The 22390-nt window shown below is 36.2% G+C and overlaps 2 protein-coding genes across 5 annotated transcripts in view; one reads left to right on the forward strand and one right to left on the reverse strand.

Annotated features, from left to right (window-relative positions):
* Positions 1 to 2156, forward strand: part of LOC100892714 (paired box protein Pax-6) — a 75822-nt gene extending 73666 nt beyond the window's left edge. For all 4 annotated transcript variants that reach the window (XM_030989294.1, XM_030989293.1, XM_030989291.1 and 1 more), the window contains one exon: positions 174 to 2156. In XM_030989294.1, the coding sequence (XP_030845154.1) occupies positions 174 to 271 (98 nt within the window). In that variant the 3' untranslated portion in view covers positions 272 to 2156. The remainder of the gene's footprint in view (positions 1 to 173) is intronic.
* A 7645-nt stretch (positions 2157 to 9801) lies between these two features.
* Positions 9802 to 22390, reverse strand: LOC590316 (transmembrane protein 41B). Its single transcript, XM_030989295.1, has 8 exons — positions 22308 to 22390; positions 20507 to 20642; positions 17618 to 17777; positions 16681 to 16809; positions 14472 to 14565; positions 13662 to 13766; positions 12373 to 12511; positions 9802 to 10208 (listed from the first exon to the last, which is right to left on the reverse strand). The coding sequence occupies exons 2-8, from the start codon at positions 20601 to 20603 to the stop codon at positions 10039 to 10041; spliced, it is 894 nt and encodes a 297-aa protein (XP_030845155.1). The 5' UTR covers positions 20604 to 20642; positions 22308 to 22390; the 3' UTR covers positions 9802 to 10038.

Here is a 22390-nt window from a genome sequence, read left to right on the forward strand (position 1 = left end):
TATCTACTTTTGTTATTGTTATTGTTATCATATTATTGTCATCGTGATCAACGTCATTCTTTATTGATTAATTACCATCAAGACTAGTGTTACCATCATCATTCTTCTATTGTTACTTTTCTTGTCATTGATATCACTATTCCTCCTCTTTTTCTTCCCCCTTTTGTGTACAGGTCTGATCTCACCCGGTGTGTCTGTACCCGTACAGGTGCCTGGCTCATCTCCGGCTGATACCCACCCGTCACACCAATACTGGCCACGCATTCAGTAGTCATGAGAAACTAGTACCAGTCTCTTCTTCTCCCGATCGAGAGACGGAGGAAGAAACGACTATCGTCATCGCTGAAGGATGTCATTTGCAATCGGATGCGCAGGGTACCCGTATGTTATTGTGTACAAAAACACTCTTCGATCGTCACAGTACTGTGTTTGATAAGTTTGAATATCACAGTAGGCTGTCCAAATGTGATTGTTTCATTGTACAGCCGATCTCTTTCAGAACCCAACTCTAAGTCCAGATCAGAATAATTATTTCAGATTTTGCATAGGTCTACCTCCTTTACAATGGTTATTATTGGCAGCCATTGGCATGCATGAGGCTTGCGCGATATACCAACGGTTTACAGATGGAACTTGCATTATAAGCTTCACAATTTGATAGCAGATGTAAATACCCATACAGGCACATAGGATAGAACTTAAAACTAAAACTTGCATGTTAAATAAGCCAGTTTAAAATGCATTTAAATATTTGATAATTTTTACCTGAACACTTGGCAAAGAAATATTTGGTTCCACCTGTAGTAAATGCTAGAATCTGACTAGATGAAATTTAAGTTTCATAAATTATTTGCTGCTAAATCAGGCAAATTTTGCGATCTTTACACATCAAAGAAAATTTTTGCTCCGAAGGTATGGACAATTTCATTTAAATACAATTGAAAATTAGTTGTAGCTATTTAGTCACTCAGAAAACAATAGATTAATATATTAATGTATTGTTTTACTTTCATCCACCTTTCCCTTCTTGCTGGCTAAATAATCAGGTTGTGAGAAATCAAGGAAAAGCAATGGATTTCAGAAGGATAAATGTCAACTTTAAGACTTTAAATTATACGTTGCATTTTATTCTACAGGCTTGTCTATATAGGACAGCCCCATTATAGGTATTTAGTAGTGTATATTTCCTCGAGGATTTCCATCTATTTGAATCGCCTTAGAACAAAATGGGTGTAGACGTACAACGCATATAATTATGTTGAAAAGCAGAAAAGGTTTATCTGACAGGCATTCGAGATTACTAGAATGGTACTAATTTTGTTCTCAGTAAAGTCATAATAAAGCTTTGTCCTTTTTGGGAATAATTGATATTCAGTATGTTCATATACTCTGGATTTATTTTACCAATTATAAACCTGTTATAATCTAATTTTTAAGAAATCTATAGAGAGATTTGTTGAAAGAGGAAGAGTAAAGAGGAAGAAAGCATGCAATTTACTGCTTCAAATCAATAATATTGAAAGTACTAAGTTGTTTTACGTAATACACTACCTATATTTTTGCCTTCTTTTTTGTTTAATGCGCTGCAAGTTTTTAGCAACATTTTTAACGTTACATTAGCGTTGCTTTGAATTTGACATTGAACTACGCAATACTGTAGAGTTTGATAACATTATTTTATTTCTACCTCTGTAAAATGAAGAAGATTTGATTTATGCATCAATGCACATTTTCACTTCGCTTTCACGTCGTGTACCATCTATTTGTTAACGTTCATATGATTTGATCTGAGAAACGGTTACATAATTTTGTTTTCCATTTTGTAATTTTCGAGAGGTCCCCCATAAAAGACAGGAAGTATCATGATACAATCATTCAAATATATTTTGAGTTGAAATGTTTATCAATTTGATGAGATCCCGTGTTCTTTTTATAACAATGAAAATATTGTTGGCATGTGCTGTGCAATGATTTTCGTTGGAAAAAATGTCCAGTTCCTGAAACGTAGAGTGGTTTTATCGACCTAACTCAAATGGAACACTTTCAGTAAGCTAAGAAAGTTATTAGAAACAATAGCACGGTCGCATAAACTTTCGAGAAATCAGCTTAAAGGACAAGTCCACCCCAAAAAAACTTACGTTCAATAAAAGCAGAAAAATCAGACAAACCAATCAAAAAAAGTCTGAGCAAAATCGGATAACTAATAAGAAAGTTATGAATTTTTAATGACATTAAAAACTTTGAAAATCACTAGACAAATTGGCAACTCACTCATGAGTCTGTGACGTCATGTACTCACTATCCACTAAGCCTATTGAAATGTCCTTAATAAGGTGGTTTTACGACAGTTTTTGTGGTCGTAAGTAGTCTAACAAATCTTTGCGGGCAGTACAATTTATTTTATTGCCCCACCGAACAATCAAACGATACATAAATCCTAGCTATTTCATAGTTAATCTCTTGTATTCACTTTGACAATTTAGAGTATATCAAATCGCGAGTGTCAACGCGAATTTGCTTGAATCAGTGATCAAATTTAATGACCTATAAAGCAGGGAAAAGCACACTTATAGCTGCCATTTATTGTAGAAACCAAGGGATTGATTCCCTTGTATGAAGAATAGTTAAATGATTATTGTTATGCTTCTGTTTTATGTATTTAAAGAGAGAATTATGATACAGGGTTTGTGAAAGAGGCTAGTATTGTTCATATCGGACGTACAAGGTACTTGTTTTTAATCTGTACTTTTTCAAAAAGATGATTTTTATGACCATGTTTTGTACTGAATGTTCAATTGTACCGATCGTGCATAAGTGTACCGTGTTGTCTATGTGGTAGGTCTACGGAAATTACTTGTGATTTGTTATGAAGAAAAAAACGACTTAAATCATGATGATGTTGTTGTGTACTATAGAAACTGATATTTAATATTCATACATTCGTTCATTTGTATCACTGGGGAGCCGGCTCAGGGGCCTGTTTCATAAACTTGTTATCAATGACAAATTTGCTCTCAGCCAATCAGATGCCACGATTTCAGTAGCTTATAACAGTAGCTTGTAACTTGTTATTGATATCAAGTTTTATGAAACAGGGCCCAGATTATCGCTAAACTGTAATTGTGCGTGCGTGCGCGGATGTGTAAGTGCGGTATGCGCGTGTGTCTGTGTGTGTGTGTTCACGTCAGCCTCATCGTCCGCCATAACTAGCCCGTAAACTTTCTTCAAAAAGCTGGACACGACAAATTCGGGGTTATAATTCGGACCTACCTTCGATTGCTTACTTACAAAATGCAGTCAAAATCGATGGCAATGAAACGCACTTCGTTAATGGCATATACTTAGGTTTTTAATGGAATAAGGGTAGGGGATGCAGTCCCCCCCCCCCCCCTCTCGTTTTACTACACCGCTGCTCCAAGGACCATGACATTACTAGTTATGTCGTTTGATATAAAAGCATCAGGGAAGTATCTGCAAATTTGCTGATCAAACTTGTTGCCCATTTTATGAAGCTGATATAGCAGTTTTTTCACCAATTATTAATGTCAGAAAGTTTTGGTCAAAACGAGAGAGTCTGTATCGCGATTTAGGAAATCTATTGAAAGCATTTTCACTTTTTTTGAATAAATCTACAAGTGTGTGAGATCAGATGGAACAGCTTTCCTCGTGAAGAAGTGTCACGTCAAATTCTTTCTTTCCCTTTTTCCCGTTAAAAGTTGTGATCATGGGGATCGACTGAGCGAATGAGCGTAAAAATACCTGTAACCGACACCAAAACTCTAAGGCTTTATTTTTAATCAAATTCATATGCTAAGAAAGGTTCTCATCACCTATCGAATTTGTCATTTTTACTAACTGAACAAATGTGATAGTTGTTGGTACATTGCAAATCTGATGTCAGAATGAGATCATGTATATATGTTCAATGAAAACATACAAGGAAACTGCAACTGCGGCGTGCAGGGGCATGGGCAGTCTTATCGTGTGAAATATGGTGTCCATTTTCGTGCGCGTTTAGGCGGCGATGTAAAATTTGTGTTCAATGATTTGCGCGCGACTATTTTGGCGACCAGTTTGGATGCTGGGTGCGCGAAAATACAGTGAGATAAATGAATGAAGAATGTTATAGCTGTTGTATAAAGGGGTATTTCAACGGACTCGGGGAATTTCTATTAATCGTGTTTGAACTGTTCCATTTGTATTATATCAATCCCACCTTTTTCATAGTAGGTAGGCAATAGAGTTAGAAAGAAAAAAATGAGGAAAAAAAGAGATTACAAAAATCGTTACTAGCATTCCGAGATATTGTTGACTTATACTGTGTATTGTCTATATAATTTCTGATGACTAAATATAACTTACAAAACTTTCAAAAGTAGTCTTTGGTTCGTTACTTGTGTGTATTGTATACTGATGTGTTGCTTGACGTCATTTATCAGTAGATATTTTTACTGACCAAATGTGTATTCCTTCTCTCACTCTCTCTCCTCTCTCTCCTCTCTTCTTTTCGTCTTTCTTTCCTCTTCTCTCTTTTGCTCTCACCCCCTCTCCGTCTCTCTCTCTCTCTCTCTCTCTGTCTCACTGGTTTCTTTTTGTGAAATATTATGTTGTAAATAAGTCTCTGGCTTTGGAAATGTGTTCTTTTAAATCATGTATTCCCTGCTTTTAACCTTCCTATATTTTACTTCACTATCTTACATTTATAATTACGTATAAAGAAAAAGAAAACTGGGAACAAAATGCGAAAGAAAGATGAGAAACAAATAGTATATGAGACAGTCTAAGAGGTGGATAGAGAGAGGGGGAGAGAGAGAGAGAAGAAAAGAAACTTGATAGAAAGATAAGTATTAGAAATATGGAGAGAGAGAAACAAAAGGGTGAGAAAATAGATATAGGCCTATAAGAGGGACAACGTGAAGGAGATATGTCAAAAGAAACAAAAGAAGGGGAGATAATGGTGTTTTTTTTAAAGGCAGGAGTAACAAATTAATATAAAGAGGAGTAAAAGATCAAAGTTAAAGGCAGGAAATAATACATCCATGGATTTAGAGAAGGAAGATAAAATTGGCTTAGAATCCTTGTACTGAGCACATAGAAAAATAGAAAGGAGCTGAAAGAACACAATGGAATTATGATTTATTTATTTTTAAACATGAGAAATAAACAAACAAAATATACTCTACGGTAATAGCCATTATGAGGTATAATGCATTTAATTTATGACGGGTAAAAAAATATGCACCAAAAATTTACAACCTATCTCTACCCGCCAAAATAAAAACTCCATACCAATTACAATTATTTTGTGCGTATATTAGTGACACTAACACTTTATATATTAAACTTTTATTAAAATCCCTCTAATCACCAGAATCAGGTAACCATAATAAGGTTTCATTTATTAGCATGTAAAGCGTAACATTAGGCCATTAAAACAAATATACATGTTTAGCGTCCCTGCCCGATTCCTTTTGGGGGGCCGCCTCCTATTTTGTTTTTATTTTATTTTTTTTTATTTTTTTTTTTAAAAGAAAAAAAAACATGAAAAACACTGCTAAAATGGATCTATTTCTGATCTAAAAAAAAAATGTCGGCGTCCATCTTGAAAAATAGCCCGACTGTCAGGGAAAATGTACCGAGCGGCCATTTTGAGCGGCCGTTTTGAAAGAAAAAGAAAAAAAAAGGGCCTCCTCCTTCCTATTTTTCAAAATAACAGGACGCTAAACATGTTTTTTTTTAAATTTGGCCTTACAGTGGGAACTCGTTATAATGAAGACATAAGGACAATGAAAATTATCTTCTAATATCAGGCAAAAAAGAAGAAAAAAGTAGCATAAACAGATTAGACCAGTAACTTGACCTTGTTATATAAGGGATCTTGTATCAGAGCTCTTCGTAACAAGTTTCCACTTTATTATATATACTGCAGATGTTATGAATATATGTCCCAGATTCGAGAGACATTTTCTACCAGAAAATGTACTGCCATCTTTTTTTCAGGAAAATGAACATTCATTTCCGGACTTAACCCTTTCGGAACAGCATTTATAATTTGTGCCAATATAAAATAATAATAATAATATTTAATTTTTATATAGCGCTTAATACAAATGTCTCTTAGCGCTTTACAAATATACTATTACCCCGGTCATTGGATTCAGTGCTTGCCCGCACACATTGTGTGCACAACCTCCACTCCCTGGGGAGCATTCCAGCCAGACGTTACTTGATGCTCAAAAACTGTTTGACCAACAATGACGGGTACCCATTTAACACCTGGGTGGAGAGTAGCAAGTGCAGGTTAATATCTTGCAAAAGGATGTTAGTGCCATGTCAGGATTCGAACCCTCGACCTTCGCATCTCCAGTCAAGCGCCTTAAACCACTCGACCACGACACTCCCACATATATAAATCACATATTGTTCTTCAAATTGGCAACAATGATTTATTTCTTTTATTGCTACATTGTTCAGATAATATGTGATATGTCTCTGAAAACAATATACATGCATCTGGGTGAGAGTGTAACCTGTTGATTGGCTTTCGAATGTAAAGACAAATGTCTTCAATATGTTGAGAGTACAGACATATGAACATTAATTACATTCTATACGATATATATATATATATATATATTGAAGCATAATGCTTCTTTGGATCAATAAATATACATGTACAACCAAACACATAACAATGAATATTTTGGAAAATTAAACAAAATGGAATATCAAATGATGAATTTCAATGTGAAACAAATATATCGTGTAAAACAAGCATATTGCAACAGAAGGTATAAGTTTGTTTATGAAAGGCAGGTTTTTGTTGAAATTATCAACAAAACAAATACAGTTAACTCAACATAGGTTGAATCGGTTGGGACCATACAATGCACGTATAGTTCGACTTATGCAAAATTTGAGTTGGGAGGGGTACATAACATGGCATGTTTTGCATAGTTTGGTCAAATAAAATGATTTGACTTAGGCCTAAACAAAAAAATTGATGACTTGGCGTAACGGGTCACTGAAAATTAGGGTAGGTAGGGCGATTTTTTTTTGTTTTTGTTTTTGTTTTTGTTTTTGTTTTTTTGTTGTTGCTTATATTTGCATACATGAAATTAGCCATTCATACACATACATACATACAGTGGCGTAGATAGGTCCTCAGACCTTGGGGATGATCTGATGAGAGGGGTAGACCACAATATGTTCAAATAACTCCACGCACACACACACACACATATATGGACACACACATATATGGACACACACACACTGTGTGAGCAAAGTGAGCAAGAAATTGTTGAAATCTTGATCACCTTGGGACCTGGGGGATGCATACATACACCTGCCCCCCCCCCCTGCATACATACATGTACATGTACATACACCCTCATGCACATAAACATACGAACGCATTAATAGGTTTCCAACAGACCCCAGCCTGAGATATCTCAGACACTGTCTTCAACAGGATAAACAGGTGAATATGTAGGTTTAGAAGGGGCTGTTCACAAATATTAGTATTTGCACAATGTATTGACTAGCATTTTTATAACTTGTCTAGAGATTAACATGTTAACATGTTAACATGTATCCAAAATCTTGAAGAATGAGGGTTGAGAAGAGTAGCCAATTACAACTTGTGAAAATATTTACAATTGTGAATGGCTCTGTAATAACAAACAGTTAAAAAATGTCTTCAGTATTTCAGAATCCTTTATCAAAAAAAAAAAATCAAAAAAAAATAAAAATTAAAAAAAAAAAAAAAAAGCGTAGGGTCGGCGATAAAAATAGGGTCGGGCGGGTTACGCCAAGTCATCAATTTTTTTTTTTAGGCCTTAGGGAAAAATTTTACTAGTGCAACTTCAAGCTATGCAGAGTTAACTGTAAAGCATACATTTCCATTCAAATTTCTGACATCAGATAATAATGTCAGTGTATTGCAGAATTCAAATGGGTACGGTACAAAATTCTCATTTTTATTATCTTTGATAAATCTGTGGGTCTTCCAAGAGAATGTTGAAGGTTTATCAGGAAGGAAGGTAGTTTTGTGTCCTTCAATCATAAAGATTATTACAGACAAATGTACATTGTGTGTGGTGTTTCTGTGGAACAAATCTGCATCATCGGCTGACCCCCAAGTAGGCAGTTACTGCCACTGATAATGTGGACATTTAATTTTTGTTTGTAGACAATTGATGACATCTACTTATATAATCATATTGTTGAATAATAATAACAATAATAATAATAATAATACCGGTACTATTAGATACTGGTATTTCATAGGGCACATATCCACCATGCAAGGTGCTCATGGCAATACCGATGAATACCTCAGATCTGGGAGGCTACCGTTTTCAGTGCTCACAGCATTCAAGGATTTCCTTCCTACCGGTACCTGTTTGACACCTGGAAGGAGAGTGGCAAATGAAGATTAATGCCTTGCTAAAGGGCATTAGTGCCCTGGCGGGACTTGAACCGCAAACCATATGATCCACAATGATGTATCCACTTAAAGGCATCGTTTAACCATGTTAAATCTGAGATGTACAGACCTACGTGTTGTCAGTGTCTGTGATATGGTGTAATATTGAAGCCCTACAAAAATTACGCTTCAAAATAAGCAAGCAGTGCCTTAAAAAAGTAAAAATCTTTGAGTGACCGGTTTGATCATACTCAAGTATTATTATGAAAACCGTTTGGAAAATGCAAGATTTGATTTCGATTTCCAATCATAAATATCTTCATAATTAGACAGGCGATTGGCTTGTAAAAGTCATGGGGTTCCTGACTGACCTAATAGTTTATAATTATCATTGCAGCATGAGCTAAATCCAGGATTTTGTTTCAGAATCTGAGACAAAGTTACCCAATCCCTTTAACCACAACACCTCTAGGAATGTTTGAGGAACAATTCCGCTGAATTGGTTTGTTACACTGTCCGGCTCATCGGCAACCTTGCACTGATGCAACACATATAACAATGCAGGTCGGTCCTCACTGTGCATACACACTGATATGGAATAACACGTTACATGGAGATGGTAGACGGTGTCCATGTGCAATAGGTCGTAATTCCCTGACACCAGACTTGGTGGAAATACCACTAATGAGTGTACAAGCCTCTTACACAGCAAACCTGTGGTCCCATAAAAAAAACACCCCTGGTTTCTCAGAGAGTCTTCGGGTGAGGGAAATGAATGATAACAACTTTGCAATATGGGGCTATCGGTGGAAGATGCAGAGCATTACATAAGGCCTGTTGGTCATAAAACTGAAGGCTAATCCTGGTGATTGACAACACCTGTTATTCGGTATACACCCGAACAGTGTCAAATTCCCCATGAGTGCTAAGCATCTTTAAATGATATGTAAAAAGTAATAATTAAACCAATGGGAAATGCATTATATATTAAACTTTATTTATATTAATGGGTTTATATTAACACACATAAAAAAAAAATTAACAAAAGAATGAAAACACAAATAAACAAAACTTTATAACAAATATTCTAAATGTACTGTCAAATCAGTTTTCATAAATAGCTTTTAACTGATTAAAAAAAGTGAATATATATACCATCATGGTTCTAGGACACGCACCCCCTGGATAACCACCGCCCGGATAACCACCCTCTAGGAACTTACCCCTTGGGCAACCAACCTCTAGGACATCTACCTCCCTAGGACAACTACCCCCTGGACGACTACCCCCAGACAAATACCCCCCAGACAACTACCCCCCACACAACTTCCCCAGGACAACTACCCCCCAGACAACTACCCCAGGACAACTACCCCCTAGACAACTATCCCCTATGACAACCACCTTCTAGGACAACTACTCTAGGAGGTAGTTGTCCGGGGGTGGTTTTCCAGGGGGTAGGTGTCCGGATACGCTCAACAAATGTTAATTACGTCTGCTACCATATATTAATATTTCGACACTACTAAAACCGATGTAGTGACAAGATTGGTTTCCCTGTAACATTGTCTGATTCAATGATGATGATGATGATGTATGGACTCATATTATTCAAACTTTGCTTGTAGCCTTTGCTTGAAGACGGCTGGTAGGATAGATAGGACTGCTAAGACAGCCAGGACGATGACAGACGTCCAGGAGAGGGCGTCGCCTGCATGGGTCAACTGATACAGGGTCGTACCTGCCTGGATGGCAACAAACGAGGGGGGCGCCACACCTATAAAAGAGAATAAAAAACTGAATAAAAACTGAGATTGCACTGGTTATTACTACACCTTTAAAGGTACTATGTCCCATTTGCAGGCCAAAAAAATGAAAAAGGTTAAATTCCAACGGTATTTGAAATACAATACTAATTTATATCTTCCCTCAAAACGGAAGGTCTTGAAAATGGCTTTTAGTGCGAAAATAACAAACATTAGTTGTCTAATCGTCTAATCGACTTAAGTGATTGCAATCACCTAAGTAATAGTCTGATTTTTTAGACCCTTTTACTGAATGGTTGTACGTTTGGTGCTGCACAAAGATTCAATCAGGTTAATTTTGGCCATTACAAGTAGTGGGTTATTGATGTAGACAAATGGTCATTTACCCGTTACAGCTCATTTTATGTATGTTATTACCAAAGAAAAAAATATGTCAGTCAGTCACTCAATAAAAATGTAGTGTCTGACAGTGAAGTCTTGAAGGTAAACGGGTTTCCTTGCATAATTTGAATACGAGGACACTGCTAATGTTTAAATTTCACAGATAGGACAGACATATTCCTAATTCCTGCAAAGTTCTACAGAATTTGATGTTGGCTGCAAATAAATCAATTCAATTCAAAAGGGACATAGTATCTCTAAAAGATTAAAAGAGAATAATAACCGAATAAATCTGAGATATCACTGAATTTTTGCAGCAAACAAAAATATCTGTCTGCAAATTATGGGTATCATGGCTGTTTTATATGATTTGAAAAAGGTGTCATGTTGCTAAAGTTCCTTAATTAATAGCAGAGGTTTCCTTTAAAAAATTAAGAATTTACATACCAGTATCCCACTTGGAATAAGTGTTTCAATCTCCAACAGTTTCAGTAGAATCACTATTTCTTTTGCTCAATTCAGAGTTTAATAGCTAACTTTTAATGTCTCAATAAATTTAATGGTTTTAAACATTTTCTATTCAGTCATGAGGAGTGAATAAACCAATTGCACTTTTCCTAAACCACTGTATATGACGTGTAGAAGTGTTAAAGTTGAGTGGTTTTAGCACTTGACTGGAATTGTAAAAGTTGTGGGTTTGACCCCTGACACGGCACTAATGGCCTTTGGCAAAGCACTAATCTACACTTGCCACTCCATACCCTGGAGAGAAATGGGGATCTGGTAGTATGACGAAAGTCGTTATGATAGACTTTGCTCTCATGGAGACAGTATGGGAGGACTCCCCAGGGAGTGAAAATGGTGCACACTATGTGCCTGAATGAACTTGATGACGGGGGTAATAATATTTTTATTTTTTGTGTAATTGTTATTATTATTATTATAATTATCATCATCATCATGATTATTATTATTTGATTTGAATGTTATTATAGTTATTATTATATTTTTGATGAATGAAATCCTGTTCAGCGATTGGTCAACATAGCATCATGCGACCAAACATAACATTGCTATGATGCAACCGTGACGTCATCCATGGTATAGTGTACTATACCATGGATGACGTCATGTATATGCGATCGATCAAGATCAATGTGTTATCGGTCGCGGTCATCTGTGCTGCTCTTACCGACTCTACACTACTTCAGTGACAGTAAATATTATTATTATTATCATTATCGATCATTATTGTTATAAAGTTTGGTTTGAAAATATAAAACAAATACATCATGCACTATTTCAAGCCACTAGTGAAATTATGGATTCCTTGGTGACAGAAACAGCACTATTTTCTTCGGGGCTACGCCCCTCAAAAAAAAGTGCTATTCCTGCCACCTTGATCCATAATTTCAACTAGAGCCTCTCAGTGCATGGTATATTTGTTTATTATTATTACTGTTATTATTATCATTATTATCATTATTATTATTATAATTATTATTATCATTATTATCATTATTATCAAGATTACTATCAGAGTAACAGACAAGAAACCTATGTTTATTTTAAGTGTATCTGTTCACATGAAGTCAGGACTTACCAAGAAAAGTACCACTGAAGAAGGGCCAAAGGGAGATTTCTAATGTAGGTGAGGTAATGTTGACGAAAGTGGGGTCCTGATACCCCACCTGATTTACATTGATTCCTGTGTTATAGTGGTGGGGTATAGTTTTAACGAGAGTTTTTCATAATAATTTCAAGTGTATCTTTTCACAAGGAGTCGGGACTTACCAAGGAAAGTACCGATGAAGAAGGGCCACAGGGAGACTTCTAATATAGGTGAGGTAATGTTGATGAACCAGTTCGGTAAGAATGGAGTTATTCTCAAAAATATGATGTAGTTAAGAAGATGTTCTCGATGCCTTGCAACCTACGGAATAAAAGGAGGATTGGTTATTGTGACTGAAGATATCTACTCCACATAATAATAATAATAATAATAATAATCTTTTAAAGTCCACTCCAAATTTTATTAAGTTAAACCGAAAACGGAAATTCTTTTTGCCCAATTGATCATGAGCCCGGCAGCCACTGAGCAGCGCCAGACTGACGTTGCTCTATCCCTTATTGTTGAACGCCAAACAAAGTAGCAGCAACTCCCGTCTTTTAACGTCTTTTGGTATGACGCGGCCGGGGTTCGAACCCACGACCTCCCGGTTGTGAGGCGGACGCTCTACTGACCAACACAGATATGAGCAGCAGCAAAATTCCTTGGGGCTCTCCTTGCAGGGACTAGTGGTGTGACCAGGGGCCCGTTTCACAAAGCATTTTTCAATGACAAATGACAAAAATCAGTGACAAATCTGCTGATAACCAATCAGAAGCCAGGATTTCAGTAGCTTATAACAAAAAATGTCATTTTTCACTGATGACAAGTTTTGTGAAACGCTCCCCAGCTGTAAATAATTATTTGTTGATACCTAAACTGGCTATTGTTTGCAATTGCATAATATACACAACAAATATTGATGGATTATGAGATTGATGTAGGGGTAATACATGTCATAAAAGCATGTGGAAGGCACTATTACTAAGGGCTCCTTATATTCTGTGATATGTTATCATTACTATATTACAATGAAATTAAAGTTGTAATATTATCATAAAACAATGACAAATCAAATAACACAAACCATGGTCAAGGGGGAGGGGGGGGGGGTCCATTAACACTGATGCATAGTGGAAGAAGAATTTGAATAGTGAAAGTATGGAAATTCTTATGAGTATGCAACTACCTTCATTGAATATTCATGTTTTCAAGGGGAGTTCGACATCACTAAGAAGCGTATAAAACTACACTAATTTTGACGTCATAAATTGTCTAGTTTGTCGACAACAAAAAATGATCGTGATTAAATTAGGAAGGTATGTTGATAGGTGACTCTATTGAACAGCCTCAACCCATGAAAATAATAAGGAGAAAAAACAAGAAAGTTATCATAACTAAAAGAAAATATGACATGCAATTAAATATGCTTTTAAATATAAACTACGAAGAATAGGATAACCAAGAAGCTTACCGTTGCTGACCATTTTTCTACCCTTTCAGGAATGTACTTCTGAACTAACTGAACTCCGACAAAATAGGATATCAAGTAGCAGTTACTGGCACCAATAGCAGAACACTGCAAGGGGAAAAGAACACAAGAACAAGAAAAAAATTCAAATTTCAGTTTTTAATAAACCTATACAGAGGTATGCCAATTTTAAAGCCTTTGTAAACAGGTGGTCTTTGTAGACAGGTTACTTTAGTACATGATTCAATGAGAAACCATTTTCAAGGGAAACAACAAGTGTTGCCTTTGTAGACAGGTGGTCACTAAAGCAGGTTTGACTGTATTTGTTTTGTTGTTTATACTGTTTTTTTCACGCCATTCCTTACAAGCATTTCTCATCTTGTGGTCCTTGCCATTGTATATTGTATTAATGTCTGTATGTCTTTATGGTTATGGGTAAATAGAATATCTTGAATATCTTAAAGCCTATCTGCACTAGTTTGGCCAGCAGGGATTACACATCCCTGCATGGTCACTGACAGGTGGTTATCTCATCAAATCAGCTCTCAATTAACGTAATAAAAAAGGGACCATGGGGGACAAACAGGTACTGCTTAGGCATTGTTTGTTATATACAGGGCGAAAGTAGATACAAGTATTGTAGTCCAGATTGACTTATAAACAAAATTGTGGTCTTTCTATACAGGTAGTTGCTAGAGAAGGTTTGACAGTACAATTCGAAACACATGGAATGACTAGCTGGAATCATTTTGAACGGGTGTGTCTAGTAGAGGACTGGGTTCGAAAAAATATACATAAATTGAAAATACTCACCAGACAGACTAAAAAGAGAGCTACAAAAAACGGGAATAAGAATCCTGATAGTATACTCAGGAATATGGACCCTGGTATAGCGAAGGTTTGTAAACTGAGCGGATGAAAAGTGTCAAGGAAATAATAACATTATTTATCTGTACCGTGCGTCCCCCCAAAAAAATATACACTTTTGAAATGGCTGTCGAATAAAAAATATATGATTCTGGGGGAAAAGTTTTATATGTATGGAAAGCTCATAAACTCAACTTTCATATGACACCAAAAAGTCTGAGAATAATTCATGCTTGGGTGAGCACTGCTCACTTTTGTAAAGGGTATGAAAATCAGGTTGCGCAGGAATTAGCCTTCCAATTTGTGAGAGGTAAATCCTTTTTTGGGGGACGCACGGTATAACTGATCATACAAGTCTACCGATAGATAGAATCCCTCTCTTCAATAATGATAGGGCAAATGTATTTATTCGAGGATAATTACATCCCCACAAGTAAATTCTCATTTGGGGTATGTTACGATATGCGATATCCAAATATCCGGTATCCGTGGTAGTTGAATAAATAACATGTCTACCATAACAAACCAGCCTGCCGACTCTCTATTATCCCGGGTTATCTACCCTTACCAAGACCCTCAAACTCATCATGGTGGCAGCGGTGGGATATTTGAAATCAATTTTGATTGCTAAAAGTACATCTTGATCCAGTCCAAGACAGTTGGGAATTTTATAATTTATAATTTAGAAGACGATTTTCGCGTCGTTGTAACTTCTAATAGTGCGAGCACCGCACAGCACACAGTGTACCATACCGAGACACTGTGACGATGCTGTATTCTCTCGATTATTTTGTGAATGATGTTGTTTATTGAACTACGACGGATACCGGATATTCGGATATCGCATATCGAAACAGGGTATATCCTCTCCTCCCCCCCCCCCCCCCCCTCTTCCATTCCAACAGCTTATAATCCACCTTCTTTTTACTATCACCTGGACAAACTTAGGTAGGTTAGCAAAATGTAGTGCGACGAAAAAACATATGCGGAACACAAAGTTCATAATAGTTGGTGATGTTTGTTATTCTAAAGTTTTTGTTGACACGTCTGAATGAAAGTTCAGCTACCATTAAACCCTCATTGAGATGATACATGCATTGTCCAGCTCCATATCCTAACCATCATGCGTTAAAATTTTGATTTTAAACAATAAGGCATTTTGCATTCCATGGGGGGTGTTTCACAAAGATCCTAAGTTGAACTTATCTCTAAGTTAGACTTACAAATTATGAAGAGCCATTTGTAGCCTCAAAATAAAATATATTCAAAAGCGAAAATTCAAGTATTTCAGACTTTTCATAAATTCCACGTCAATAACATTAAAATCTCCTTGATGATTGAAAATATGAATGTTTTGACTCAACATTTAATGTCTTTTAAATAACTTTTACAAAATATTTTCAATGATGCTAACGGCATTCCATAATGTTTAAGTCCAACTTAGAGATAAGTTCAACTTAGGATCTTTGTGAAACACCCCCCTAATGCCATTTTTCTTGCCACTACATTTCCCTAAGCTATCTGAGGGGAACTGCAGAATAGCCCACCACACCAGTAGGATTAGGGCTTACTTTAAATCATCAGGTCATCATCTCCGGTCGGGGTCGGTCGCGTTACACAACCTTTTGTGAAATGAACACGGAAGATCTCAAGACCTTTAGTAGATACATGTATGTCGTAGGGTTTGCACAAAGTTTCTGGTAAATTGGACCAGACCATTTGTAGAAGAGAGGGGTTTATTTCACAAACATTACCTCCGACATTTCATGAATAAAGGGGCATGTTTTGACAAAAGGTCGGGTAAAGCGACCACCCGACAGGACGGCGATGACACAATGATTCAAAGTAAGCCAAAGATCAACTTTAAGTTGGACTTAACTATGGCAAGCCATTCATGCCACTGTTTCCTATCACCATTTACTAGCATTCGTCTCTCAAGGGACATACAAATTATGGTCACAAATCTACAGAATTTACCTTTTTGGTAATTCATTATAGAAGGAAAAGATATTATCTAAAGATCATAATGGTGAGAGGAATCGGTGCCATGAACGGCCAGCCATAGTTAAGTCCAACTTACAGTCGATCTTAGTCTCTGTGAAACACCCCCCAGGGTAAGTATCACTGGCGCATATCTCAGAGCAGCAAAGGATACAATATGTATGTAATGAAGAATGCTGCCGTCACAGCAATGGAGTTCTGTTCGTTGTAACGGGATAATATCTTTCCTAGAACTTTTGCGTCATCCATATTCTTGGGCAGTTTAATATGCTCCATGTCATCTCTGAAATAAGGCAGAAAAAAAGCGAGTGCATGTTCACTCAGTATGATTCATGTACGAGTGAGCATAGCCATTTAACAATATATGAGTCTATGAAAGAAAACTCAAAAATCATGTTGATGACTCCAGAACCTTGCAGTACACACCAATACTTCTATGCTGCATGATCATCTTTTTCTGATCTATTCCACACCATTTCTTTCACAATGCAATCGCATGATCAGAACTCAACTTTATCTTTAAATCAGCATTGCCAAAAACATGAAGCTTATTTAATGTGAAACTAATGCCCTTCAATGAATGACTTTGACAACCACACTTTTTATGTGTGTAAGTACCATTGTATTACCATATTTCTTTGTCCCTTTTTTTCCTGTTAGTTTTTGCATTTTGTGTAGGATCATGTACCTATAAGTTTCTGTAACCCTTTGATGATCCAACCACTTCGTAGTTTCCTTTAGTATTTTTCCCTTTTATGTTGTAAGAAATATTCAATTGTATTCTTTGACTTTGCATGCTTTTATGAAAGTGGTGAAATTCAATTTAATTTGTTTCAACTCAATTCTATTCTATTCAATTCAATTCCATTAATATCAATTCAATTCAACTCAATTCTATTCAACTCAATTCAATTCTATTCAATTCATTTCAATTCAATTCAATTCTATTCAATTATATTCAATTCAATTTAATTCTATTCAATTCAATTCTATTCAATTCATTTCAATTCAATTCAATTCAATTCAATTCAATTCAATTCAATTCAATTCTGTTCAGCTCAATTCAATTCAATTCAAATGTCTTGACTCACTCATCAATTTCTGGAAAGCTCCAGTAGACTAGGCCCATGATACAGACAGATGAAAGGAATATAAGAAGAACAATGAGGGCCGGACGAGAGGTCTGGACTTCGGTAGATTCTACAGTCTTCACGCTGGGTGCTTCCGTGCTTTCAGCTATCCTTTGGACATCTAGAAATGGTAGGAGAGTCAATGATAAATAGTTTAAAGGTAAAAACAAGTTTTGGAAACGCCCCCCTCTCAACAAATGAAATGGAAGCTCTTATTACCAATCATGTGAAAGAATATGTTTTGACTAATACGTAATCATACAAATTTTGACGAGAAACCGCCTACTAATTGATATATTTGGTAAATTATTATATATATTTGCACCTGATATATATAATGCATGTGTCATGTACGTGTCGCGTAGTCCCATGTATATCTTGCTGTGTACAGTGCTTGCAACTTTACCGAGACTAGGCCAAATTTATTATTATTTTGATGATTCCAGAACCTTGCAGGATACACCAATACTTATATGTTAGATGATCAACCTTTTCTGATCGATTCCACAACGTTTCTTTCACAATGCAATCGCATGACCATAACTGGTCTTTATCTTTAAAGGCATTGTTTAACAATGTTTCCAGTTTTACAAATCTGGGATGCATGGCCCTACGTGTTTTTATCAACTGTCTGAGATATGGTGTAATATTGAAGCACTATATGCTTTAAAATGATCATGAAGTGCCTCAAAAAAGTAAAAATCTTTGAGTGACCAGTTTTACCATTCTCATTTCTCCCAATAGACTGTAGTGTTATTAAAAACGTAGGGGAAAACGATTTTTGAAATTTCGAATTCCAGTCATAAATATCTTGATAATCAGACAGGCGATCGGCTTGTAAAAGTCATGGGATTCCTGACTGACCTAAAGGTTTATGATTATATTTGCAGCATGAGCTAAATCCAGGATTTTGTTTAGAATCTGAGGCAAATTCCTTTAAAGCTAAAGACCAGTTATGGTCATGCGATTGCATTGTGAAAGAAAGGTTGTGAAATCGATCAGAAGAGGTTGATCATCTAGCATAGATGTACTGCAAGGTTCCGGAATCATCAAAATGATAAGAAATTTGGCCAATTCTTCATCAAGTTAGAAGCACTGTACACAGAAAGATGTATATGGGACTACACACACGTGCGCGACACGTGCATTTCATATCTCTCAACAGGCGAGAGGTACACTAATTTACCAAATATATCAATTAGTAGGCGGTTTCCCGTCAAATTTTTTATCATAATGTAATATTCAAAACACATTCTTTCACATGATTGATAATAAGAGCTTTCATTTCATTATTTTTTAAATTGGGGCGTTTCCAATACTGGTCTTTCCCTCTAAAGGAAACCAAAACCTTCATACTAAGTTACTTTTATTGTAAAGTTTAAAAGATTTGAATAAAATCAGTGAAAATTTGAACAAAATCGGGCAAGGAATAAGGAAGTAAGAGCTTTTTGAAATTACTAGTCACTAGAGGGCGGTATTCAATTTGATGACATCATCTGTGAACAACTCTCCATGCCTTTTGTACATAAAATTTCACAATTTTGTTGTTTTCTTCGTATTTATTTGTGTTCTTGATCCGACTTCATAACATGTGAAGTAGAATATCATTTTGCATTCTATATCTTGCTTTCAGGGGAGTACATTATCTCAATCACAAGAAAGAAGGAAAAACATGAAATTTGATGTACAAAAGGCATAGAGAGTTGTTCACAGATGATGTCATCAAATTGAATACCGCCCTCTAGTGACTAGTAATTTTAAAAAGCTCTTACTTCCTTATTCCTTGCCCGATTTTGTTTTCACTGATATTTTTCAATTATCTTAAACTTTACAATAAAAGTTACTTAGTATGAAGGTTTTGGTTTCCTTTAAGTCATTGCCTACTGGAGCCGGGTGGCCCCTGTATGCACCCTATGGCAATGAATGGATTCACTAGTCAACGGATTAACTTCTGAACATATAAATACATGAAATAGGCCCGGTATTGGTAGAGAGCATCCTATTGGCTATGAAGCAATCACATGACACACACCACTTTTGTAGACCTACGTTTCCCTGATTTGAGTTTGTTGTAGTAGTTTTTATTTCATTTAATACGACCTTGCTACTGGGACCCATTTCAGAAAGCCTTTTTCCAATGACAAATTACAAAAATCAGTGACAAATCTGCTGATAACCAATCAGAAGCAAGGATTTCAGTAGCTTATAACAAAAACTGTCATTGGTCACTGATGACAAGTTCTGTGAAACGCCCCCCTGGTCTCAGTTTTATCTTCAAATAACTTTAAAACAGAGTAAGCTATTACATCGATTCCTCAGAGAAATAAAGAACACGATGTGCTTATTTAGTGTGTCAAGTTTAAGAACAATCTGATCATTACAGTTCCCTTCACAGAAATTTCTATAGAGTTTTAATCCTCCTTTTGTCACCCTGCCACAGACCTAAGGAGTCAGAGACTTTGAACATATTTTCTCTTAAGTAACAATCTGAGTTAGGGACATACAATTCTGAAGGGTAATATAACATTTTAAGGCTGAGAATCTCCCCTTTAAGAATCAACCCTAAATTAAAAAGTCTTTTCTAGCGACAAAGGTGTGACTGAGGCATTACATTTAAACAATAACAAAATCAACTTTTAAAAATTAAAAAGTCTTTTCTAGCGACAAAGGTGCGACTGAGGAATTACATTTAAACAATAACAAAATCAACTTTTTTAAGACTTGTCATAATGTTGAATAGGACCACTACCGGGTACCTGAAACAGATTTATGATGAGGGAAGTTCTGTAAACTCTTCAAAGCAAATTGAGATAAACTTTGATGATTCTATTGGTTGGACAAATTTCTTACCATTTTGTTCTTTTGTTGGTGGCCTTTGGTCCACTCTTTGGTCCACCTTAGGACCTTCTCTGGACTTCCTTCGGAGGTTATATCTGGTCTGTTCCATCTTAGATTATCTTGACAAGTCAATTGCACATTCCCAACTCTGTGGACAGAAACACATAAAAATTAGATTTGTTTCCATTTTTTCAAGGGAACCCCTGTTTCCAAGCAGAGTCTTTATTCCAGGCAATAAATAGTGTTCATCTGAATTATCTAAAATCTAAAATAGCATATTGCCACCGAAGCGCTATCGCTGAGCCCACATATCAGTGGGGGCACTGGTCGGAGAATGAGGATCGTCCGCATAAACAAGGATACCCTCGTAAACGCGGACAAATTGCTTCCTACAAAAAAGTATCTTCTGCATTTTTGCGAACGTTTTTTTAATCTGCGCTCTGCGGGTTTTGGGTTCCTGAACCGCACTCTGTCGATGCAAAAAACAGATTTCGCATAAGAAAATAACCCCAGTTTACCATCTACTTGTATGGTTTGTCTGTCTTCCCGAGGACTTATCACTTATAACTGTAGACAGTCAATAAAAAATGCATCAAGAAAATCATCGCAAAATCCATTTTTCGCATCGCCGACGAGCAGATCGGAAATATGAAACGTCTGCAAAAATGTGGAGGATCCTTAATTTTGAGGACACGTCTGTCCGCATTTACGAAGACGATCCTTATTCTCGGACCAGCGCCCCTACTGAGTACGTGCGAAGACTCTGGTAAAGGGGAGAGAAAAAGGGCTTTATTTTTAAAAGTAAGTTTTTTTGACATTTCTTTCCACTTTACTAAGAGAATCATGTACCATTATGGTATATTCAACCTAATGATTTGATAGTCCACGTTAAGTTGTATTAGTAGAGTATCCAAATGGTACAAAAGTTCAAAAAATGGAATCTTTGATTAGTTTGATGTAGGCTACAGTACTTGTATACAACGCTAGACTCGAGGTCAATACGCACGCCATAAGCGTCGACTCTCAGTTTTAGAGTATTTTAGGATGCTCTGGTAACTTCTGGAAGCTGAATTCAGTTAGGCAGAATCTTAATCTTATCGTCAAAGGATTTCGAAGATATTGCGATCTAAAAATTTGATGTCCGATCGTGTGTGCGCGCTGCATCTAAGAAAGTCATAAAAACAACGAGACCTAAGTTCATGCACGGGGGTTTACAGCTGCTTTATAAAAAATTATGATCTATCAATAATAAGGTATAATTTGCAAGGCAAAATATCATACAACCAGTCGGTACCACTAATTACTTACAATTTTGAGGATATCTGCTCTCAAAATGAAGATTTCCACACCCTGATCGCAATATTGGTAAGTTGATAATTTTTCAGAACGGACGCAAACAAATTAAAAGATTGCAAAATTTGGCAATATTTTCACAATTTCGTACCCAATTCCAAAGAAAATTTCATTTCTGGGTAATTTTATGTTCCTCTTTCCATTGGTGATATCAGATTTTCGAAATCTTACTGATTTCTTTGAGATAGCGAACTTAGGTCACGCGCGAACTTTGGTCACACCACCAATGTCTACATGGCAAGCGCACTCAACTTCATCAGAGTTGACCATACGCCAATTTTAGCGTATGGGACAGACGATATTTTACGACATAACTTCTATTCAAGCTCGATGCGATTTAACGAACATGGATTTGCATTAATTACAATCATATAAGCAGACAGGGGTTCACTTGAAATAATGAGTTATCAAATGTTATAGATTCTTAATAAATTAGTGCAATAAAAAGAAAAATACATACCTGACCAAACAAAGATTTGTGACACCGGAAACTGAAGTTGTCGACTCGATTTTCCACGAATACCGTCGCGTCATACGGACCAG

Source organism: Strongylocentrotus purpuratus, unplaced genomic scaffold (assembly GCF_000002235.5).
Source record: "Strongylocentrotus purpuratus isolate Spur 01 unplaced genomic scaffold, Spur_5.0 spur5_scaffold_18, whole genome shotgun sequence".
Classification (NCBI taxonomy): domain Eukaryota; kingdom Metazoa; phylum Echinodermata; class Echinoidea; order Camarodonta; family Strongylocentrotidae; genus Strongylocentrotus; species Strongylocentrotus purpuratus.